This window comes from Sus scrofa, chromosome 13, assembly GCF_000003025.6.
Source record: "Sus scrofa isolate TJ Tabasco breed Duroc chromosome 13, Sscrofa11.1, whole genome shotgun sequence".
Taxonomy (NCBI): domain Eukaryota; kingdom Metazoa; phylum Chordata; class Mammalia; order Artiodactyla; family Suidae; genus Sus; species Sus scrofa.
Genome location: NC_010455.5, coordinates 128000182 through 128022026, shown reverse-complemented (window position 1 = coordinate 128022026; position 21845 = coordinate 128000182). Strand labels below are relative to the sequence as shown.

The following is a 21845-nucleotide window of genomic DNA, read 5'->3' as shown; positions in this document are numbered from 1 at the left end:
GTTTAAAGTTGACTTGTGACAATGGTGATAAGGTGGAAAGGGAGCTTGGTAGGCATGAGCTTTACCTGTAAATAACAAGAGGTCTACTAAGTAGAAGTATTCTATAGGTGGAAGTTATAGAAGTTATACATTTCAGCTTAACAAGGTATGTTTTCTGACTACAAAAACAAAGTGACGAACAATGGCTGGACTGACTTTTCCAGCTCCGTATTCAAATCTAGATGTTATCTTAATAGAAGTTTTGGAGCAAGAATATAAGCAGTAAAATAATGGAGGAAGAATCTTAACTTTACAGCCTTAACAACATCAGACCTATGATTTCACAGAGTTCAGTTTAAGGTCAATCTCAGTTTAGGAAACACTATAAGGCAATAGGAATCTTCTGATGCCCCCATCCCATAAGCTCAATTCTAGATTTCCTGTGGAGATGTAGAAGATAGGCAGATAAGTAAATGGAATACATATCAATATAGAAATTGATAAATAACATTAAAGATATACTCAGGTTTTAATGGCCATAAGCCTAGCCCCTATAATGTAAAATATAAAAAAAGGCCGGAAGAGTTTGGGAAAGAGATCTGGAGAAGTAGTGGGTTGCTAAGGGGAAAAAAAAATAGAGCTCCTGAAGCACTAGAATACACAGTAGAGACCAAGGTCAACAAGAAAGATACTGAGGACCCCTTCCCAGATATTTACTGAAGTCCATGTGTGAAATGTTAATGAGTTAGCAAGTATCACAGATGAAGAGGAGCTCAAAGAACATTTAGGCCAACTTTCTTATCAGGTGGGTATAGATAACAAAGCTGTATTGGAACGTTAAACAAGGGACACATGAGTATTTCAGGTTCCTTGGAAGCCCCCACACTGGTCTAGACATCACTCTAATAAAATTAAAGAGGCAGGTAAAAGCCTCAGAAGGAATTTAAGAGGTTACACGAGACTCCCAAGGCCACGATCCAAAAGTCTTTTTCTTAGTCCTTTTTCACTAAATCATAACCTTGTTTAAATTCATCAAAACAGAGCCATAATTCTTCAGGAGAGAACAGTTAACATCCACGAGAGAAAAGAAGCATTCAGAAGAAAGCCTGAGATTACCTATCTTTCTGTTAGGTTATTCTGTTATGTTGTTATGTTATCCAGCTCTATTATTATGGGCTGAATTGTGTTCCCAAAATTTACATGTTGAAGTTGAGCAGCTTAGAATGTGAGTATATTTGGAGAGAGGCCTTGGAAGAGGTAATTAAGGTAAAATGAGCTCATATGGGTGGGCCATAATCCAACACGACTGATGTCATTATAAGAGGAGAGCAGGACACAGAAAACGCAGAAAGGAGATGATGTGAAGACATGGAGAGAAGATGGCCATCTAGAAACCAAGGAGATGAATGAAACCAACCCTGCTGATAACTTAACTTTGGAATTCTAGCCTCCAGAACCATAAGAAAACATATTTCCATGTTTAAGCCACCTGGTATGCTGTATTTTGTTATGGTACCATAGGCAAGCCAATGTACTTATTAAATAGTAGGAAATTGTGTTTTTAAAAAATAGGTAACCCAGGGGTTCATACTGTGGTGCAGTGGTATTGGTGGTGTCTACAGTGCCAGGATGCAGGTTCAATCTTTGGCCTGGCACAGTGGGTTAAAGGATCTGGCATTGTCCCAGCTGTGGCACAGGTTGCGACTGTGGCTGGGATCTTACTCCTAGCCTGGGAACTCCCTATGGCACAGGGCAGCCAAAAAGGAAAAAAGTAATACAAAATTAAAAAAATAAAAAAATTCTGCAACCAAGATTAGAGTTTAAAAAACAAAGTAAAGCCTAGAAGCTAAAAAGAAAACTCCAGGGGGGGAAAAAAAAAAAAAAAAAAAGAGAGAGAGAGAGAGCCAAAGAACTAACCCTTAAAATGATTATTCTTCAGAAGAGCCTCAGTTTTTTCAGGATTTTTTTTTTTTGTTCACAGCAAAAGCAACATTAATCTGTTGTAAAAGATACATAGGTATAGTGTGAAGCAAAATTCAAAATCTACGTGGACTTTCATGAAGAAAAGGAGATTTGAAAGAAATTTTGCAGCAGCGGTAGGATGCTTTGGATTACATTCTTAGATTCCCAGAGATCTGGTGTTCATTTGCTTTTTAGGGGAATTTTAGTGGAAAAGTTAGAAAAGTATTGCTTTAAGTGCATTGGATGCCTCTCTAATATCCCTTCCCCTATATGGCAACCTGAGGCTTTATCCAGTGCCCGGTGCTTTAAAAGCTGCGAGAATGACAGATATGAATGGGCCCTCCGGTGTGCCCTGCTCATTGTCTAAGGAACAGATATACCTCTAGATGAGGCAGAAGTACAGGCAGGTTCCAGTGTCAGGGAAAGGGAACACATGAACATGGCTCCATCTCTAGATAACCTTGATGTACCTCAGGTTTGAAAACATGGGGAGGATGTTCTCAGAAGCACAACCATTTTCACTGCACATCTCTTTCAGTGAACCCCGGCTAAGCCACTGAGGTAAGGCATAACTGTTTCTTCATGGTCCCTCCTTCCCCTTCCCAGCTTTGCAGCTCATGCATCATCCAGATAAAGGTTCAGGAATGAAAAGGAACAGAGAAGGTCACCACTAGGGGTCAAACTACCTTAACATGCAGGTATAGTTGCCCGTGTCATTGAGGAGTGTGGGCCGGAACCAGAGCACATCTTTCTCCTTACTAATGCGGTTCTCAGGGAGGCGGAAGTTAATCGGCTCCTCAAGGTCTCGGTCCTGCCTAGTCCAATACCAGATCAGAGTAAGACCTGCTGAATGGGCTGTGCTGTAGTTATATTTCAAGAAGTGTTCAAAGAGTGGGCACTTGATACGAGCTGGCTCGTCTTCAAACACTTGGATATGCCTCATGGTATCTAGTCCCCAGTCATCGCAGCGTTCTGGAACAATCAAAAAGAAAGAAAAGGCAGATGAATCATCTCACCTCCAGAGAACACACCATCTTCTTAGGATAACCCTAGTCTTTTCCAGGATTCTCTTCTCTGGTCATATCCACTAGCCCTTTTCTAATAAATGCATGTAATAGCTGTGGTGGGAAGAGATGACTCCTTCCTTTATCATCTTTTGACTATCTCTTGGATAACAACGATGTGACGTGATACCTTGATTCTGTTGCACCCTACAAGGTATAGGAGAGAATCTCATCTGGAAAAGAAATCATGTGCACTTTCATTCCTCTGGAGACAAAGGAGATTCTAAGGAGAAAATTATAACTGAAAAGACAACCCTCTAAGACTTTCAATTTTTCCCTGGTCTCCTAATTTTTTACTAGATCTTCACTGTCCAGTAGCAATAAGATGCAAGCCACATATTTAATTTTAGATGTCCTAGCTGTCACATTAAAGGAATTGGAAGAAGTAGGGAAATTGATTTTTATAATGTTTTATTAAACCTGATATATCCCAAACACCTCCAAATATGAGTTAGCTATTTTAATATCTATATTCTTTTTTGTAATAAATCTTCAAAATTCAATTAATTTTTTACACTTATTGCAGATCTCAATTTGGATTAGCAATGCGTGTCTACTACTATTAGACTGGACAGCCCAAACTGACTAAAATACACAGGAACACTTACTTGTAAATAAAAGACTACAGGGAGTAGAAGAGAGGCACCCCAGCCGGCAGTTACCCACCCCGACTCCAGAACCATAGCTGTCAGACCCTTCTACAGCTGATCAAAGATGCAAGTGCAAGCCCAGCCGACATCAACTGAGCCAAACTTATGTCAGCAGAACTGCCCAATCTATAGACGCATGAACAAAAACACATGTGCAGTAAATTAAATGAAGTTTGTGACTGCTTATTAGGCAACATTTTTGAAGTAGCAGATGACTGATAGAACTACTAAATTAGTGGCTACTTTAATTTTAATAAAAGCAGAGAATCTGAAGCATTATGACTTGCAAAAGGTTTTATAAGCAATACATTTCTAAGTAAATAATAGAGCTCTAGGACATTTAACAGACTGACTTTTCCAAGACTCAACAAATTACTATTATTTATAATTGCTATACTTTCATTTAGAAACACCTTTTAAAATCCAATATAATAGAGAAATAACTGGAAAGATCAAAATGTTGTTCACATTAATACAAATTTGATAATAAAATATTTTTATAAAACATCTGTCATAACATTCTTTAAACATATTTTCATTAAAACTGCAAAGCTGCAGAATGAGCTCATTCAGTTTATAAGAAGTTATAACCATAGCTTTTTTTTTCAGATAAATATGTCAGATTGAATACATGCATCCAATTTCACTCCTTTATGAAACTCCATTAAGACTAAAGTAATTTTTCAAGACATAACCACAAGTGATAGCAATATCAAGAGAAAAGGCAACATCAACATCAAAATGCACAAGAGGTGACCAGCTTAGCCTATTAAAATTGAAAAATCCTAAATGAGAAAGGGAAAGCTGTAGAACAAACTGATCTGCAATGCAAACACAGAAGTGATCTGGGAGAAGAAACTATCGCTACCAAGATTAGTAATCATTACTTCCTTAATACATACAATTTCTGGGTTTTCTTCCTAGATACATCGCAAGATTGTACTTTTACACCCTTCTGAAATAAGAGGATGCCATGTGACCTACTTTGGCCAAAATGATGTAGTGATTGTCACCTGTGTTAGGTATTTTAAAAACCAGAGTATATTTCACCAAGCTTCCTTTTCTTCTGCCTTGGCAAACATGAAGGTACAGACTTGAGGACCCCTTAAGCTTGTTTCCCTTGATATAGATGACAAAATGCAGAGTTTTGCTATTTTAAGTAATAGAGGATTAGGATTTGCTTACTACCAATATGAATAATCTAGCCTATCCTGGCGAATGCAACCAAATACCTTAAAAATGAGCACATAGGGAGAATGGTAGTAATGGATGAAAGCTATGTCAAAAAGTGACATCTTTTGCTCCAACTCTATTCTCCCAGCACTAAACTTTCCCACTGAGCAACAAGGATAGGAACAGCCAGACCTTAACCCTCTAAGCAGAAGGATAAATGAAACTCCTATAGGAAATACGGCTACTTTTAGAAGAAATATCTAACAAACTAACAAGTGTCAGAAGTTTTTTTTTAAACAATGTATACAGCCATATCATCCAACAGAAAAGCTCAAGTTTAACAAGCCTCACACTCACATTTAGGATTTTTAACCAGCTTCTTAATCATTTCTTCTTAAACATGAACAAATGGCCCTAAGAGACATCTAAGAAAAATCTCTACTATAAAAGTTAACATCCAAAGAAACACTGTAAAAGAAAATTTGATAAAACCAAGATTATTTAAGAAAAAGAAATAAAAAAATCTATCATTATCTTCCTCAGAGAGATAAGAAAATTTTTGCATTCATGAAGCAAGAAGAGAATGATGTAACGGAGGAATATTCAGAGAAAAACAAAGCTCATTTAAATTAAAAATATGATTGGAGAAAATCAAAATTTAATAAATGATACGTTTGTAAGTTAAAGTTGAGAATTTTCTAAAAAGCAGAGTAAAAAGAAGAATAAATAAAAATAGACTCCCAAAAAAGCTAGAAGACCAGTCCAGGAGTCTCAACATCTTCATAACAGAAGTCCCGAAAGGAAAGCAAAAAACAAAGAAGAAAGTTTCAATTAAATAATTCAAAGTAAAAACAAATCTCAGAACTATATAACCTTTTAAATTAAAAAGACCTGTCAACTGTCCCAGCACAGTGGATAAAAAGAGACTTACAGCACAAACATTTTTTTTAAAACTGTGCAAAAAGAAAAGGTTATATAAAATACCAGTGAATAAGAAAGAGGAAAAAACAATCATGTGCAAGATACTGGGAATCAGAATGGCTTTGAAACTCTCAAAAACAAACCTGGAAACCAGAAGGTAATGAAGCAATATATCTAAAGGTAAATTATTTCCAATCTTGAATCTAAACCCAACAAAACAATAAAGTGTGAAAGTGAACCTTTCAGACACATAAAGACTCAGTGATTTTATATCCCCTGTATTCTTTATCAAGAAGCTTCTGGGGCATTTGCGCCAATAAAATGAGAAACATCAAGAAAGAGGAAAACATGAGATCAAGGAGTAGAGGATCCAATTAAAGAGAGAAAGGAAAGAACTCCCTGAATAACAGCGAAGGAGATCCCAGGATAACAGCTATACAGCAGGGCTTGATAGTAAATCTGTATAAATAGAAAAAAGTGGATGTTCCCAATAAAGAAAAAATAAGTGTAACTAATGTATTATGTGATTAGATTAGCACTGTGAAAAATTATGCTGAAAGGTAATTTAAATGTATGAAAATAGTTACCAAAAGATACAAATTAGAGTAAGCATGTAAAAGTAAGGCAATTCATAACTTCAAAAAATAAGAAAGGTAACATAATCACAGTTCATTAATATTTGAGGACATGTTAATTTAGTGATTATTGATTCAAACAAATATTGTAATAGTATTATGTAGAGAGGAATGATTAAGCAAAGCAAAGGGGATAGCATTTGAGGAAAGACAATCCTCATTTACTATAATTTTAAAAATGAAAAGGTAATGCACAGGGTTGACTAAATGAAAAATAACAATATACACACAATATACACAAATTGGTTAGCCAACTATAGAGGGTAAATGCCAAAAGAAATAAAATACTCAACACTGGTTGTCTCTGAAGAAGAGAACTAGTGGAAATGAGGAAAATTATGACAGAAAGAATGTAATTATTTTGGTATAATTTTTTTTTTTTTTTTTTTTTTTTTTGTCATTTTTGGCTGTCTCTAGGCACATTAAGTTACCTACCAGACCAGGGATCAGATTACAGCCACAGTTGCCACCTAGGCTGAAGCTAGTGCAATGCCAGATCCCTAACCCGCTGTGCGGGGCCAGAGATCAAACCCGCATCCCAGTGGCTCCCAAGATGCCACTGATCCTGTTGCACTACAGCAGGAGCTCCTGATATACCTTTTAATATATTGGCCTTAAAAATCTTCTGTGCATGACTTGCTTTGAAAGGAAATAAAACATTAATTATAATAAAAAGAGAGAAGGAAAGGCAGAAAAAAATATCTACCACGTAGTACAATCTGAAAAGTGACTTTCATCGTCAAACCATCCTAGTCATACCTACTTAGTGTAAGAAAACAGTATTGATTTTATTTTCCTAATTTTAGAAATTGTATTAATATGGATTGGCATGATAGTCACTCATTTCTGAATTATAAGGTATAATTTAAAAGAAAGAGAGAGAAACAGTTGGCAGCTGCTGGAGTCTAGAACTGCAGTATATTAAGTTTGTTGTCTGGGTGAAATAAGATGCTACTGCCTTCTGCATTTCATTAAAATATTCTTTAGGCTGTTCTTTTTTTTTTTTTTTTTTTTTTTTTGCTTTTAAGGGCCAGATGTGCAGCATATAGAAGTTCTCAGGGTAGGGGTCAAATCAGATCTGTAGCTGCTGGCCTACACCACAGCCACAACAATGCCAGATCCAAGCCATGTCTGCAACCTACACCACAAGCTCAGGGCAGCTCTGGATCCTTAACCCACTGAGCAAGGCCAGGGATCGAACCTTCGACCTCATGGTATTAGTCGGGTTTGTTACTGCTGAGCCATAACAGGAACTCGTCTTTATGCTGTTACTAAAGACATCTGTCTCTCTCAAGAGCTCTAACTGATTGTTCAAATTTGGATAATTTTAGAGGCAAGGCCATGAAATGAAAAGGATCATCCTTTCTGTAAACCCACTATACAATATATCTCAATTCATATCACCCCAACCTGGGTCAGTAGAACACATTTCTTTTTCTTTTTCTTTTTTTTTTTTTTTGCTTTTTAGGGCCGTACTCGCGGCTCACGGAGGTTCCCAGGCTAGGGGTCAAACCGGAGCTACAGCCGCAGGTCTACACCATAGCCACAGCAACATGGATTCCAAGCCACACCTGTGACCTACACCAGAGCTCGCAGCAATGGCGGATCCGTAACCCATTGAGCAAAGCCAGGGATCAAATCCGCAACCTCATGGTTCAAATTCATATTCGCTGTGCCACCATGGGAACACCAGTAGAACGCATTTCTGCTATCACGGCTCACTCTTAACAGGTGCACTGGTAAATTGAAGAGAGGGAGAAAGCCCTTCTGGGGGTCAATGGTACCTTGACCAAAGGAGACTTTCTGACACCAAGGATATAAATAATTACTTTGGCCCTGGTGATTCTTTATGGCCCGAAGCAGTAGTGAATAGCAAGAGAGATAATAAGGGGCAGGTGGATTTTTCTTTTAAAAAGTAGGAGAATGCTAGCTGTGAAAAGGGAGATGGAAAGGAGAGCTAGTGTGACATCTCAATCACAAGCTATGTACTCGGGCACACCGATTTAGGAAGAAGTGTGAAACGGGAAAGTTGGTGACCAATGGGGCAGACTGGCAGAAACTGGCTAAATGTTCATTTATCCTGTTTCTCTTTCCAGGCGCATATAAAACCTACAAATCCTTAGCAATTGGTTTGGAGCCATGTGATCTGGTTCTGGTCAATGACTGTGGCCAGAAATGCTGTGCAACTTGAGACGCCCAGGCTCTTTTTCTTTTCCTTCCATGGAGTCCTTGAAGGCCAGAGATTTTTGAAAAAGTCCAGTATCACAAGATGGAAGGAGCCTGGATTCCTGCCATTAGTCAAAGGACAGCAATGGGGAAAGCCATCTCACTTTTCAAGGAGTTGTTACTATTAAGCCAAATCTATTGTTTAAGCTGAGAAGTGGAGGATGTAATTTGTTACAGCAACTAGTATTGACTAATAAAGGAAGGCAGAGTTTTCCTTTCAAAACATAACAAAAAATCAAGAGCAAACAAGAGTTATTTTTAAAACAGCATTTGTTAAAGGCTCTTTCATACTAAAGTTTAAATACAGATCAACCACCAAGAATTTTGGCTGATTCCATGGACCTAATATCTTTCCAACCAAATTAAATGCAATGCAGTGTCAAAGGGGAAAGACAGCATTATATCTGCTACACAGCTCCCTTATAGAGTGTTTCACGGGCTAAATGAACACCTCTGTAAAGCGAATCTGACTCCTTTATAATAGGCACCCAAAACACACATATTAGTATTAGTAAACATTAGCAAAAAAGACATCATCGTTGAGTATTTTCTTGGGGTATTTGCCCATTTGAAATTAGTTCTGTGAGTTTTTTAAGTTTCCTGAGCTAGCCACCTGAGAACATTTTGTCAGAGCTTTTTAAATTATTCAATGAACAAATGAAAATAAAATCTATGGCAACGGGCTGGAGTGTCATGTAATACCAAATTAATTATATGATTCACTGCAGGCACTTGCCGAAAAAAAGACTAGGGAAAAAGGCTGTTATGCAAATAGATTTGTCTCTAATAACAGCAAAGGGAATTTAGTGAATTACTGGCACAGTGAATTACTTTTTTTTGTTTATAACGTCCCATCTTATCCAGTTTACTCCAGAGTGGAAGTCCTCTCTAAAGTGGCCCCTCAACGTGGAGAAACACAAAATGATCATTTCCCTCAGCCAAAGGATTTCTTAAGGCTGGGGCTTGGTGGCACAGAGGCCTAATGGAAATGTGCAAAGCCACCTCAAAGCCAAGTCACTGGAAAATCCAACCCACGCTCCTGACAGCAATTAGCATTTATATAGCAGGGTATACATTTTAACTAATTAATCTCACAACACCCTCTTGGGCTTTCATGCCCATTCCCACATTACATGCCAGGAAACGAAGACAGAGAGATTAATTGACTTACTTTTGCCTGAGTGGTGGCACAAATAAAAGCTGCCTGAACGTAGATCTGAGAGGCTTGTCCCAAAGCTATGTTCACACATTTAAAGCAAGAGATTTCCCATAGGACAGCCACTCATATATTGGTATTTATTAAATATTTACTGAAAACCTGTTGTGAGCAAGGCATTGTCTCAAGTACCATGGTAGAGAGACATATAAGAACTCAAGAGGCTCAGATATAGGGGGAAAAAAAGAGGAAAAGTTTTAAATATTGGAAACTAAAGTGGAATTAGTTTCTATATGTATTATTTGCCCTGTGCCACTTAACTTGTCATCTAATCTTGGACAAAATGCTTCCCCTCTTAGACTCAGATTCTGCATGTGCAATATGCCTATGTTATAGTGCCATATAGAAATCAAAGGGCCAGACATAAGAAAGATGCTCAGTACACATTAGCTGGATCTGCATGATAAATCTGAATGGGTCTTTGTCTGTCAAGAAGTTAACAACCTTAGGATGCCTGTATCACTTTATGTTCACAGCAGCACTGTTCACAATAGCTGAGACATGGAAACTATTTAAATGTCCATCGACAGATGAATGGACTAAGAAAATGCAGTACATACATACAATAGAATACTACTCAGCCATAAAAAAGAATGAAACAATGTCATTTGCAGCAACATGGATGCAGCTAGAGATTGTAACACTAAATGAAGTTGGAAAGAGAAAGACAAATAGTTTAGGATATCATTACAAGTGGAATCTAAAATATGGCACAAATGAACTTATCTACAGAGCAGAAACAGCTTCACAGTCAGAACATCCCTGTGGCTGCCAAGGGAGTGGGACTGGGAGGGGCTGGGAGTTTGGAGTTAATAGATGCAAACTATTAATTTAGAATGGTAAACAACAAGGTCCTACTGTATAGCACAGGGAACTATATCCAATCTCCTGTGAGAGACCATGATGGAAAATAATATAAAAAAGAATGTATATGTATATATGACTGAGTCACTTTGCTGTACAGCAGAAATTGGCACAGCATTGTAAATCAACTATACTTGGGAAAAAAAAGATGTTAATAATCTTGGAAAAAGACAGACATAGACACAAAATTAACTAAATAAAAATACCTCATAGAATGAATGAACTGACTTAAAAACAGGCTTCTAGGAAGGACTATAGTCATTATATCTTTACAGTATAGTAGAGTAGAGTATATACAGTACAGTATAATTCAGCATAGTACCTACAGGGTAATGTAGTGATGACAGTCCTGAGATTGAGTTGAGATGAGAAACAGACCCTATTAACATCCATCTTGGAACCTGATGTGGATGAAGCCACTTCAAAAACTCCCATCAGCACATTCTAGCAGCCTTATCTAAGCCTGAGGGCAGATACCAAGTCTAATGGAGAGGACGATTTTACAACCATTCTGGTAATTTTGATTAATTTTGCTTTTCTAGTGGTATACCTGGCTCCTCAGGAAACATTAGTCTGGGACTGTGATCCAGAGAGAGCAAACTGTGACTCAGGGTGTGAGCAAACTGGTTAGGCTGGGTAGCAACACTGAATGAGTGACATGAAGACAAAAAGTAGATCAACAAATTAAATGTGGGCAAGTTTCTGAGGCAAGAGATAGAAGTGCCAGAAATAAAAACCTTAGGAGGAGCCCTGAGAGAGGAGGCATGCGGCACAGAGCACAAAACATTAGGACTGAGGATAGCAGACAGGATTAAAAGGCAGGCTTGGACACACACTGGCTTTACTAATTCATTTAAAAAATATGTACTGAACATTCTCTCAAGTGCCAGGTACTAAAGTAAGTGCTCAGAAGTCATTGGCCAACAAAACAAAAGTCTCACAGACCTCATTTTCTAACATAAGGAGACTGAGCATAAACATGCTAAATAAGAAAAATATAGAGTGCAAGGTGATAAACCAATGAAACAAAGAGAAATAGTGAACCTGATAAGCGGGATCAGGAACGAGGGCATGGTGGAGAGGGGAGAGTCAGGATTATAGAAATTTTTTTTTTTTTTTTTTTTGCCTTTTCTAGGGCCGCTCCCACGGTATATGGAGGTTCCCAGGCTAGGGGTCTAATCAGAGCTGTAGCCAGCGGCCTACACAACAGCCACAGCAACGCCGGATCTGAGCCGCATCTGCAACCTATACCACAGCTCATGGTAACGCCAGATCCTTAACCCACTAGCCACAATGGGAACTCCGGATTATGGAACTTTAAAGGAGATACTCAGAATGTTTTCTAATAACCTATATGGGAAAAGAAGCTCAAAAAGAATGAATATATGTATATGTAAAAAAAAAATCTGAATTTTTAAAAAAGGTTAAAAAAAAAAACAAAAACAATAAAGAATAAAGAATATACTCAGGATAAGTCCCTCAACAATTATGAAACTTAGCTTCATTATGAATCCAAAAAACAAAGATTATAAACCGGAAACAAACATAGCATTTTAAGTCAACTAGATTCCAACGAAACTAAAAACAAACAAAAAAAAAAAACCAAAAAACAAAATTATAATAATACTGAGTAGTTGTGAAAACAGAATGAGCCAAGGATATAAAGTACCACAGACACTATAAAGTTCTAGGCATGTACCATTCACAATTAATCAGTGGACTGGGAGTTCCTGTCGTGGCTCAGCAGTTAAGGAACCCCACTAGCATCCATGAAGACGCGGGTTCCATCCCTGGCCTCGCTCAGTGGGTTAAGGATCCAGCGATGTCATGAGCTGTGGTATAGGTCACAGACGCAGCTTGGATCCCGTCTTGCGGATCTGACGTAGGTACGATTGAACCCCTAGACTGGGACCCTCCATATGCCGCATGTGCAGCCCTAAAAAAAGACACAAAAAAAAATGGTGGACTTCTATTCTGTATGTGACCTGTGAAAAATGATTTCCTCTGAGTCTACGGAAGAGACAGTTAAACAAGTCCCATTTACTAGGTCCCCATATCTTTTTCTAGCGTATGGGAATTTTCAGTTGGGTTACAAAGCCATTCAGAATAAAGGCTACATTTCCCAGCTTTCCTCTCACTTGGATATCATCAGGTGACTACATTTTGGCCAACAGGATACGTTTGAAATCGTCGTGTCGTAGATTCCAGGAACTTTGCTGTAGCAACACCGGCATACACTTATGCTTCTTGTGCTCTTGCTACCATCTCATTTCTTCCATTTTGCTGCTGGGAACATGGATGTGACAGGTGGAGCTACCCTACGGACTGTAAGAATGAAGGCCACACCCTAAAGGCAGAAGAATGTGGAAGTGAAAGGCACAAGACCTTTAATAAAATATGGAGCTGCTTTATCAACCCACCTTCTACCTCTAGATTTTACATGAGAATTACGTATTTTTTAATATCCTTGCTACTGAAAGTGCACTATCATCACCAGCGTTCCTTAGGTGCTTGTCAGAACTGCAGACTTCCAGACCCCTCCCGGACCTGCCAAATCAGAATTTCTAGTCTAAGAAGATCCCCCGGTGATTCTTATGCACATTAACATTGGAGAAGTATTGATTTTTTTTTTGAGTCTTCTTACTCTAGCCACTATCATCCTAATTGATAAAGATATCCTATTTTGACTATTATAATAAGTTGATTATTAAAATATTTCTGAGGTTTAATCTACCCCATGCATCTAGGTCCTCAGTGGAAAAAAATGTTAAAACTATCCAGGTATTTTTCTAGCAGTGCCTTAGTAATAAACCACCAGGTTTTTGGGTTTTTTTTTTTTTTAATTCTATAAACTGCATTTCTTAGAGTATGATCGAAGTGGAAAAAAAGGTTCTTAAAACTTAGATATTTTTTTATTCAGAGGACAGCTACTCAAAGGTCTAGAAAAGGTGGCTGAGATTTAATAGCTGTCAACTAAGCCATCATAAGGAGACAGAAATTCCTGGTGGGGGAGGAAAAGCTGGAGTAGCTGTGAGCACCCATCAGACATCCGCAAGCTGCTTGTACTGTTCAACAATACTGAGCTAATAACTGGCAGATGGCTTTCCTGGACCAGATAATTAGACATACCTTACTCCCACCAAAGAATGGAGTTTTCTTGATTGAGTAATTTGAAAAAAAAGGAAAAAAAAAAAAAAAAAAAGAACTACTGCTGAGCCAATGTTAAGATTTGCCAGACAAGGAAAGAATGCCAAATTCAGAAAGTGGGTTGGGAGAGGGTAAGATCCAGAAGTTACCGTTTCAGTTTTGGAGGGATCATTAGGAGTTTATTGTTAGAACGAGTTCTATTCCAGACAGTGTACTTACTACTCCTCCCTGTGACACTGGGTACTTATCTTTACACTGACCTGCAGGCCACTATTATATATCAATTAGAAGGGGTGTAGGCCTTGCTATTTAGAAAAAAAAAAGAAAAAGAAAAAAGTAGAGAAGGTCAATCCCAGACAAACATGAAACAAAGAAAAGGAAGGAGTGAAAAAGGAACATGAACCCTCACAGATGAAAACAATCAAACCTATGAAGTTTAAACCAAGAACACATGCCATAGTAAGTAAGACTTAAAGTTACAAAATCAAAGAATCCGAAGGATGACTTCAACAAAGTCTAATTACTGTTCTAGGACCAGCACTCGACGCTCTGTGAACAGTTTGGTTTTCAATCAATACACGCCGGGTGGATGTTCCTCTCTTAGTTTGTGAACACGAGTGTCACTTTCTACAAAGTTTTCCTTGTGGCAGAGGACTTAATAAAAAAACCCTGGGTGCTCTGGAAACATTTATGGTCCTCGGGTCTAGAGAGCTGCTGAAGGTCTTCAGGCTCTTTCTTGGTCTCCATCAGGTCATCTCCCAACTGGTTTTTGGAGCACCCACAAAGAGACCGTCAATCATCCTGAGCTGGTGTCCAAGGAAGGTCCAAGAGCCACCCTTCCTGCTGCTGTGCATAATGACAAGGGACAGGAAATGGCATCATCTAATAGCCACCTAGAAGAGGCTCCGCTTTTCTCGTCAGAGTGGCAGTGGGGGTTGGCAAGCTAAAGAATGGATTATGGGTATGCTGCCTGTGGGCCATGGTTTCATTATTCTCTTAAAAAAAAAATCACTCTAATGATCAGCCTCATGTGGCTGAAGGGAATGATTTTCTGTGCAGGGCTGTTGTGACAATAAATAAACTGGCTTATGTCAAGTGTGACACAGTATGCTGGGGAAACTCTAAGCAGTCATTAGCTGGTTTTTATGTTTTTTTATCCCCCAAGCAATTTTTTTCTAACCCATGATTAAGATGTAAATATCCAATTACTATTCTCATATAATAATCAAGCAGCCTTCGCTCTCCATATTTTCATTATTACACAGTATTTTCTCAGGGTCCTTTGACTGCTAAGGGCTGTAAACAAAATGTAGCAAACAAACAAACAAAACATGGTCATCTCTGCCTTCAAAACGATCATCAGCATTGTAAGTAAAGGCATTCTGCACATCATCATCTCAGAACACAGTTATTCTACAATCCCAGTTCAAATCCTTATTCTGCCACTTCTTAGCCATGTGAGAATGTGCACGTAGAGGAACTGCTCCTGTGTGTCAAAGAAGGCTGCTTTGAAGACTGAAGAGACGATGCTTTTAATGTGTTTAACAGGGAGCTGTTCAGTAGTCCTCACTATTCTTCATAGTATATGCCTCTCTTGATTCCAAACTGAATAGGCAACTTCAAACTAAATATGGACAAACAAATGTTATGTTATGTTAACATTTAACCTGAGGAGAGTCGCCTCTCACGCAGCTTTGGAGGGTGTTGGACTACAAGGGAGGTTTTAAAACATTTAGAACAATACTCTCAACTTACAAAGGGGTAACTAAGCCCAGGGAGCTAACCTGATGAATGGCATAGAGCTCATGAGTGGCAAGCAAAGAATTACTCCTTTTCCAACTGAATGTCATGTCTCTTCTACTACATCATCCCAGTAAAATACGTAACTGCACAAACATTCCCAGTTGGTATTGAGAATGTAAATAGTACAATAGTATACTCTCCTTCAAAAGAGAGATTGAAAATAGTTCCTTGGTGGGCTCAATAGGTTAAGGATTCAGTATTGTCACTGCCGTGGTGTGGGTTGCTGTTATGGCTTGGGTTGAATGCCAAGGGCAAGGCCAAAAAAGAAACAAACAGTTGAAGTTGGCAAAAAAAAAAAAGAAAGGAAAAGAAAAAAGGCAAATCCAGGAAGAATGGAACAGATAACAGTACTGTTGGATGTAAGTTAAGCTTACATGTGTTCTACATAATTGAGCCAACCAATTCCCCTCCTTCTCATTTTATAGGTGAAGAAACTGATATATGGGTTTTACCCTTGAAATGTAAGTAGGTGGCAATGCTGCCCACAGGTATGGCACCTGGAAAGAAAGATCTTGTACTCTAGCTTCCTCAGAGGTAATAATGAATGAAGCAAAATATGAAGCTAATAAAACTACTACTCACGTCATTCTTGATAGGGCTAAAAAAAGATCAAACATGAAGTTCCCATTGTGGCGCAGAGGAAACTAATCCGACAAGTGTCCATGAGAATGCAGGTTAAATCCCTGGCCTTGCTCAGTGGGTCGGGAATCCAGCATTGCCATGAGCTGTGGTATAGGTCACAGACGTGGCTCAGATCTGGAGTTGCTGTGGCTGTGGTATAGGCTGGTAGCTGTAGCTTTGATTTGACCCCTAGCCTGGGAACTTCCACATGCCAAGGGTGAGGCCCTAAAAATCAAAAAAGAAAAAAAAAAATCATCCATGGAAATACCACATGCTTGGGTGCCTCGTCAGAATTCAATCAATGTTGCTTACAATTGTTACGTTGATTTTTACAGATGAGAGAATTAAGACCTAGAAAGATAACAGGGAAAGTGAATTCTTGGGTGCATTTGTTTTTAAGTTTTTATTGCATTTTACCAGAGCCAGGACAGAAAACCCCAAATTAAGATCTGAGTCCAAAAAATGTAGTAAGCAGGTTAAGCGTAAACTGACTTTTTAATTAGTAAAGATAGACAAGCAATCACTTTTCCCCATGACGGAAATGTAAAGTCCTCCATGTTCTTAAAGGGTCTCTATACCTTCTATGCCCACATCTCGCATCCCAACTGGAAGGTCAGGCTTGTTCAGTGAAAGTACATCAGGGACCTTCAGCTGAAAGCTATATGATTCTCACGCCTCAAGATTTGCAACCACATTCTATTCACAGCTACAAAGTCAAAAAAAGAAAAAGAAAAAAAGCATCTTGTGAGCCTTGCCAGCAACCTCCCCAGAAACTCTCTCAGGAAACTGCTAGGAGTAAAAGGGTGTCTGTGATCTTCATCACCTGCCAGAGGAAGAGACACAGGCTCCGATCCTGCCACGGCATTTAAGAGAGGCGTCACCTGTGAAATGCCAGGGCAGTCTCACTCAATTTAAATAATGTGTCAAGCATGTAGTTGTTTCTTGAAGGCTGGTAGTGACAAGCAGAAAACAAAAGATTCAGAGAGAAAATCAGGGGAAATGAGCATCAAAAGCTGAGCATTAGAATTGGGGTCTGAGATACGCGTGGCAATGAATGATGATGGGGCCGTAGGAAGAATTCATGAGGCAGGACTTCCAAGTGGCTGGGCTCTCAGTGGTCCCTCATCTAAAGAACAGTGTCAATTCCCAAGTGGGGGTAGGGTCTTGGGAAGATATATGTCAAGATGAAACCACGATCCAAGTTTCTGAGCATCACCTATAATGCACTATGCAGCTGAGAAAACCACTACACATTGCAGCTGGAAGGGAGCCTTGCAAATGGTTCAAGTTCCAGAACACATTATACAGATGCAGCTCTGAGACCAGAGGGGTGAAGGAACACCTGAACGAAAGACTGCCTTAGCAGCAGAGGCAGGACAAAACTTTCCTGGTTCCTAGTTATCTGCCCAAAAGAAGCAGAGAGTGGATAACAGACAGGTCTGAGAGATGGGCTAACATTAAGTTACTTCTGCCTATAAAAACAACTACCAAAGAGAGTTTACACCACACTTATACTCGTCTTCGTTTTTCCTTTATCCTGGTATGTCAGAGGTTGAATTTTTATGCTTAGATTTATGCTCTGCTTCTTGATTCACTATAGCATGAAGGTTGGGAATGTTTGACTCATATTTATTGCTGAAGAGAAAGCAAAGAATACAAACCAACTTTTCTGAACTCCAGAGCTCTTAAAACATAGGATGCAAAACAAGAGAACAAACTTTTAATATACAAGGGAAAACAAAACACTCCAAAGAAATCAAAGGTGGGATCTCTTTTCTAATAATCCTATTATTGTCAGCCCTCTTCCACATGGTACACACGTTCTCTCTCCAGTGACACTCACGAGGGGCTCTATGCCAACGTTCTCCCACCAAAAAGGAGCAAATAATTACCATAAGGTAGAAAAATTAAAAGAGGAGAAATAGGTGCTTGATCAGGAAAGGGGTCTGCAGTCATTCCAGTAGAGCTTTTAGGAGCTTCAAGGTACAACTTTAACTGTCTCTGTGTAAATCTCTGGGGGGGGTGGTGTATGTATCCACTCTAAGCAAAACTGACACTATTCTCTAAGTTTTTTCAGCCTCCCAATGCTGTAGTTTCCTGCTCATGGAGAAACTGATAATGGATTAGAAATACAGCTTTTTCTTTCCATGCTCATTAAGTCAGGAAAATGTCCCCAACTTATCACGCCTTCTTCCCCCTACCACATCCCATCAAGGATTACAAATCTCTTAATTGTTAACAGCATCCACAATAATTTACACTTTAAGTGGCAGTTTCAGACACATTACATTCTTTGATCAAGGAGGCTAGGTTGTTGCCCCATTTGGGGGTTTGGAAAGAGAGGCTCAGAGAGTGACTTGAGAAGCTCTCGGTGCTACTGGGCAGCAGAGTTTTCTGATTCTAGAACCAGTCCTCTCTCCATAGATCCTCTCAGATACTTTGGTATCATATTCAGTCCTTTGGTTTCTAGTTTGGAGACAGTATATACAATCTCTTCCCTCAAACACTCCATTCGCATTGATTCTTTATGTTAACAAGCATCTTTTTTTTTTTTTCTTTTTTTAGGGCCACACCTGCAGCATATGGAAGCTCCCAGGCTAGGGCTTGAATTGGAGCTATAGCTGCCGGCCTAAGCCAGAGCCACAGCAAAGTGGGACCTGAGCCACATTCACAACTTACACCGCAGCTTGAGGCAATGTTGGATCCTTTAACCCCCTAAGCAAAGCTAGGGATCGAACCCGTATCTTCATGGATACTAGTCAGGTTCATTTCCACTGAGCCACAAGGGGAACTCCCATCTGTTAACAAGCATCTTAAACCACATTCTTTCCATCTTATGGTAAACTAACTATGGAGTCTTTTTGTAAAATATAGAAATTATTTTAAGATAGCTATCTTTAAACTTCCTTCTATTACTGATAGCTCCTGAGGTATGTGTCATAGTCTCTATGAAGAATAACAATACAAGGTCAGGAGACCTCATTTCTTACACTCACTGTGCCAGTGAGATCACTATTATAATAATTACCACTATTCCACCTAATATTGAATGCTTTCCATATGTCAGCTATTAAGTGCTTTACATTTATTATATCTTTTAATTCTCATAACAACTCTTTCAAATGGCTTTATTATTATCCCTATTTAACAAAGGAGGAATAGGAGCCTCAGATAAGTAAAAGTGCATCAGCAAGTTACACAGTGTTAAATTCATTAAATAAGGAGGCCATTAGACTGAGCTGGTTGTAACATCTTGGAAGCCTACCTAAGCAAACCAAAACCTAAGCTTGGAATACCTCAAGATCAAGAAAATCGAAACCTAAGGACAAGCAGTTACAAATAGCCAACTAGACTTGGTGAACTAATGCAACCACTTAAACTCTAATCCATCACACAATTCCCTTGTCTCGCTTCTACTTCTTCTCTATAGACCTCTTGCCACTGGCTCCGCTTATTGGAGTGCTCCTAATCATGTCCAGTTTGGTGCTGCCCAACTTGGATTGATTTTTGTTCACATAAACTCTTAAAAACTTTAATATGCCTCAGCTTTTCTTTTTCACAATAGCAGGTAAGTGAGACAGAAGGATTCTAACACAGATCTCCCTCATTCCAGAGCTTAAAATTTAATACTGTGGTCAAGTAACTTTCCTTTTTCCTCATATATAATACAAAGAGATAAAGTCAGATAATCTCTAACCCTTTGCATCTCTACAATATGATGGGTTTAAAATCAATGCTTAACTTCAACAGTGTTTTCTAGCCTGAATCTTAAAAATGTAAAATCAAGCTAGTTTTTCAGGGACAAGAGTGGGAGTGGGTAGGCATTCATTAATAGAAAGTGGAACAAACTGAGTGAGTCTCTTTAATGAGGAGCATAAAGTCCTTGATTAGCAGTTTCTAGCATCAGAAGACACATGTCACAGCCAAGAGGCAGTGGGGCAAATCACATCTGTCTGAATTAGAGTGTCATCATGTAGTCTTGTTTCCAATGGAGACTCCGAAGCTATCTTCATGTTCAACTTTCCCTCACAACACCCACTTTTAAAAAAGCAGAGGAGTCAGAAAAGTCAGCTTGTCCTCGAAGGCAGCTCCCTCGGGCATCAGCTGCCTCTGTCTTATTAAGTATAATCAGGCATGACTCAGCTCTTCCATCAACTGTCTGGGAAGGAGAACATTTCATGCTGGTAGAAAATCACCTTAAGCAGAACAATGGAAGGCATTTAAGGTACACAATTAGAACTGGGTTGCTTATTACTCAAAATCCAAACACGCTTTTCCTATTCTAGACAGTTGAGCATAATCATAGCCAATCGGGAAAGAAGACTGCATTTGCTTAGAACACATCAAATCGCCCTGTCACCTTCAGCACCAACTATCAGCCACTCAGACACCTCTTCTGTCTGGGTCACAAAGCAAGGGGAACTGCAGGTTATGCCATGTCTTTCAATCAATAAACCTTCCGTGGGTACCTACTACATGCAACAGTTTATTATTGTCTCCAATGGGAGGATTAAAAACACAGGGAGGACATGGTTTCTGCCCTCAAAGGTTTCACTATCTAGAGAGGGTAGACAGGCACATAATTCTTCTCCATGCAAAGCAAAATCAAATAAATGCTAAAAAAGAAAAAAGATGCAACATGTCGTAAGAGGGTATTCTGACTGTGGGAGAGGATGGGGAGTTCAGTGAAGCCTTCACAGAAGCCATGGCGCCTGATTTAATCCTGAAAAATGAATAGAATGTGCACTGACAGATACAAAGGGAGGAGGCCAGGCTGATGGAACCTTAGAGAGTAAAGGCTGAGAGAGGGAGGGAGCCACACTAGACAGCTGGGGCTGGATTACAGGGTGTGGGATGATTCAGTTGACCATGCAAATGAGAGACTAGGGTTTTACAGGGTAAGGAATTCTTGACTTATGAAGTGACACACATTAATGATAGCTAAGGCAGAGATGAAGACCGGATTGGGAAATACGTCTGTGCTCCCTGAGGCTGTCACGCACACAGGCAACTCTATGTGTGTCAAGAATGGAATTTCTTTATCCGTTTGTTATCTCTGTTTTTACCTATACAAACCACAAGTGAAGACAAAAGAGACAATTATGGTAACCTGGCTCAGGGCAGGGGAAGGCAGTGAAGTTAATCGCTTCTGAGGGGCTCCTTTTAAAAGGCTCCACCACCGTTGGATTAGAGAGACTGATTCTTCAAGACAAGAAAGACATTGCTCAGAACCCACTCTTTTTCCATCTCCCAAACTCCACAATCATCACAGATAATACATGGGGTTGTAGAGGGGGCAGTCACTTTACTACAGTTTCTGGGACTTCATTATTTGGAACATTTATTGCTTCTCTCTTGTGGAGTCTGTGCTCACAGTATTTTAATAACCAGAAAGCTCAATGAATAGCAATGCTCAGTAGTGCAACACACACTCTACATCCTTTAGGGTACTCAGAATATCCAACCCTGGGTTATAGGCTGGACTTTCTTTCCAACTGCCTAAAGGTTCCTTGTTAACAGGACAACTGTCTTGTGTGTGTGTGTGTGTATGTGTGTGTGTGTGTGTGTGTGTGTGTGTGTGTCT

The 21845-nt window shown here is 39.2% G+C and overlaps 1 protein-coding gene across 6 annotated transcripts in view; it reads right to left on the bottom strand.

Moving 5' to 3' along the window:
- Positions 1-21845, bottom strand: part of IL1RAP (interleukin 1 receptor accessory protein) — a 138746-nt gene that overhangs the window by 49958 nt on the left and 66943 nt on the right. For 5 of the 6 annotated variants that reach the window (XM_005670069.3, XM_005670066.3, XM_005670067.3 and 2 more), the window contains one exon: positions 2628-2913. The exons of the other annotated variant lie outside the window; for it this stretch is intronic. In XM_005670069.3, the coding sequence (XP_005670126.1) occupies positions 2628-2913 (286 nt within the window). The remainder of the gene's footprint in view (positions 1-2627; positions 2914-21845) is intronic. 6 annotated transcript variants of the gene reach the window in all.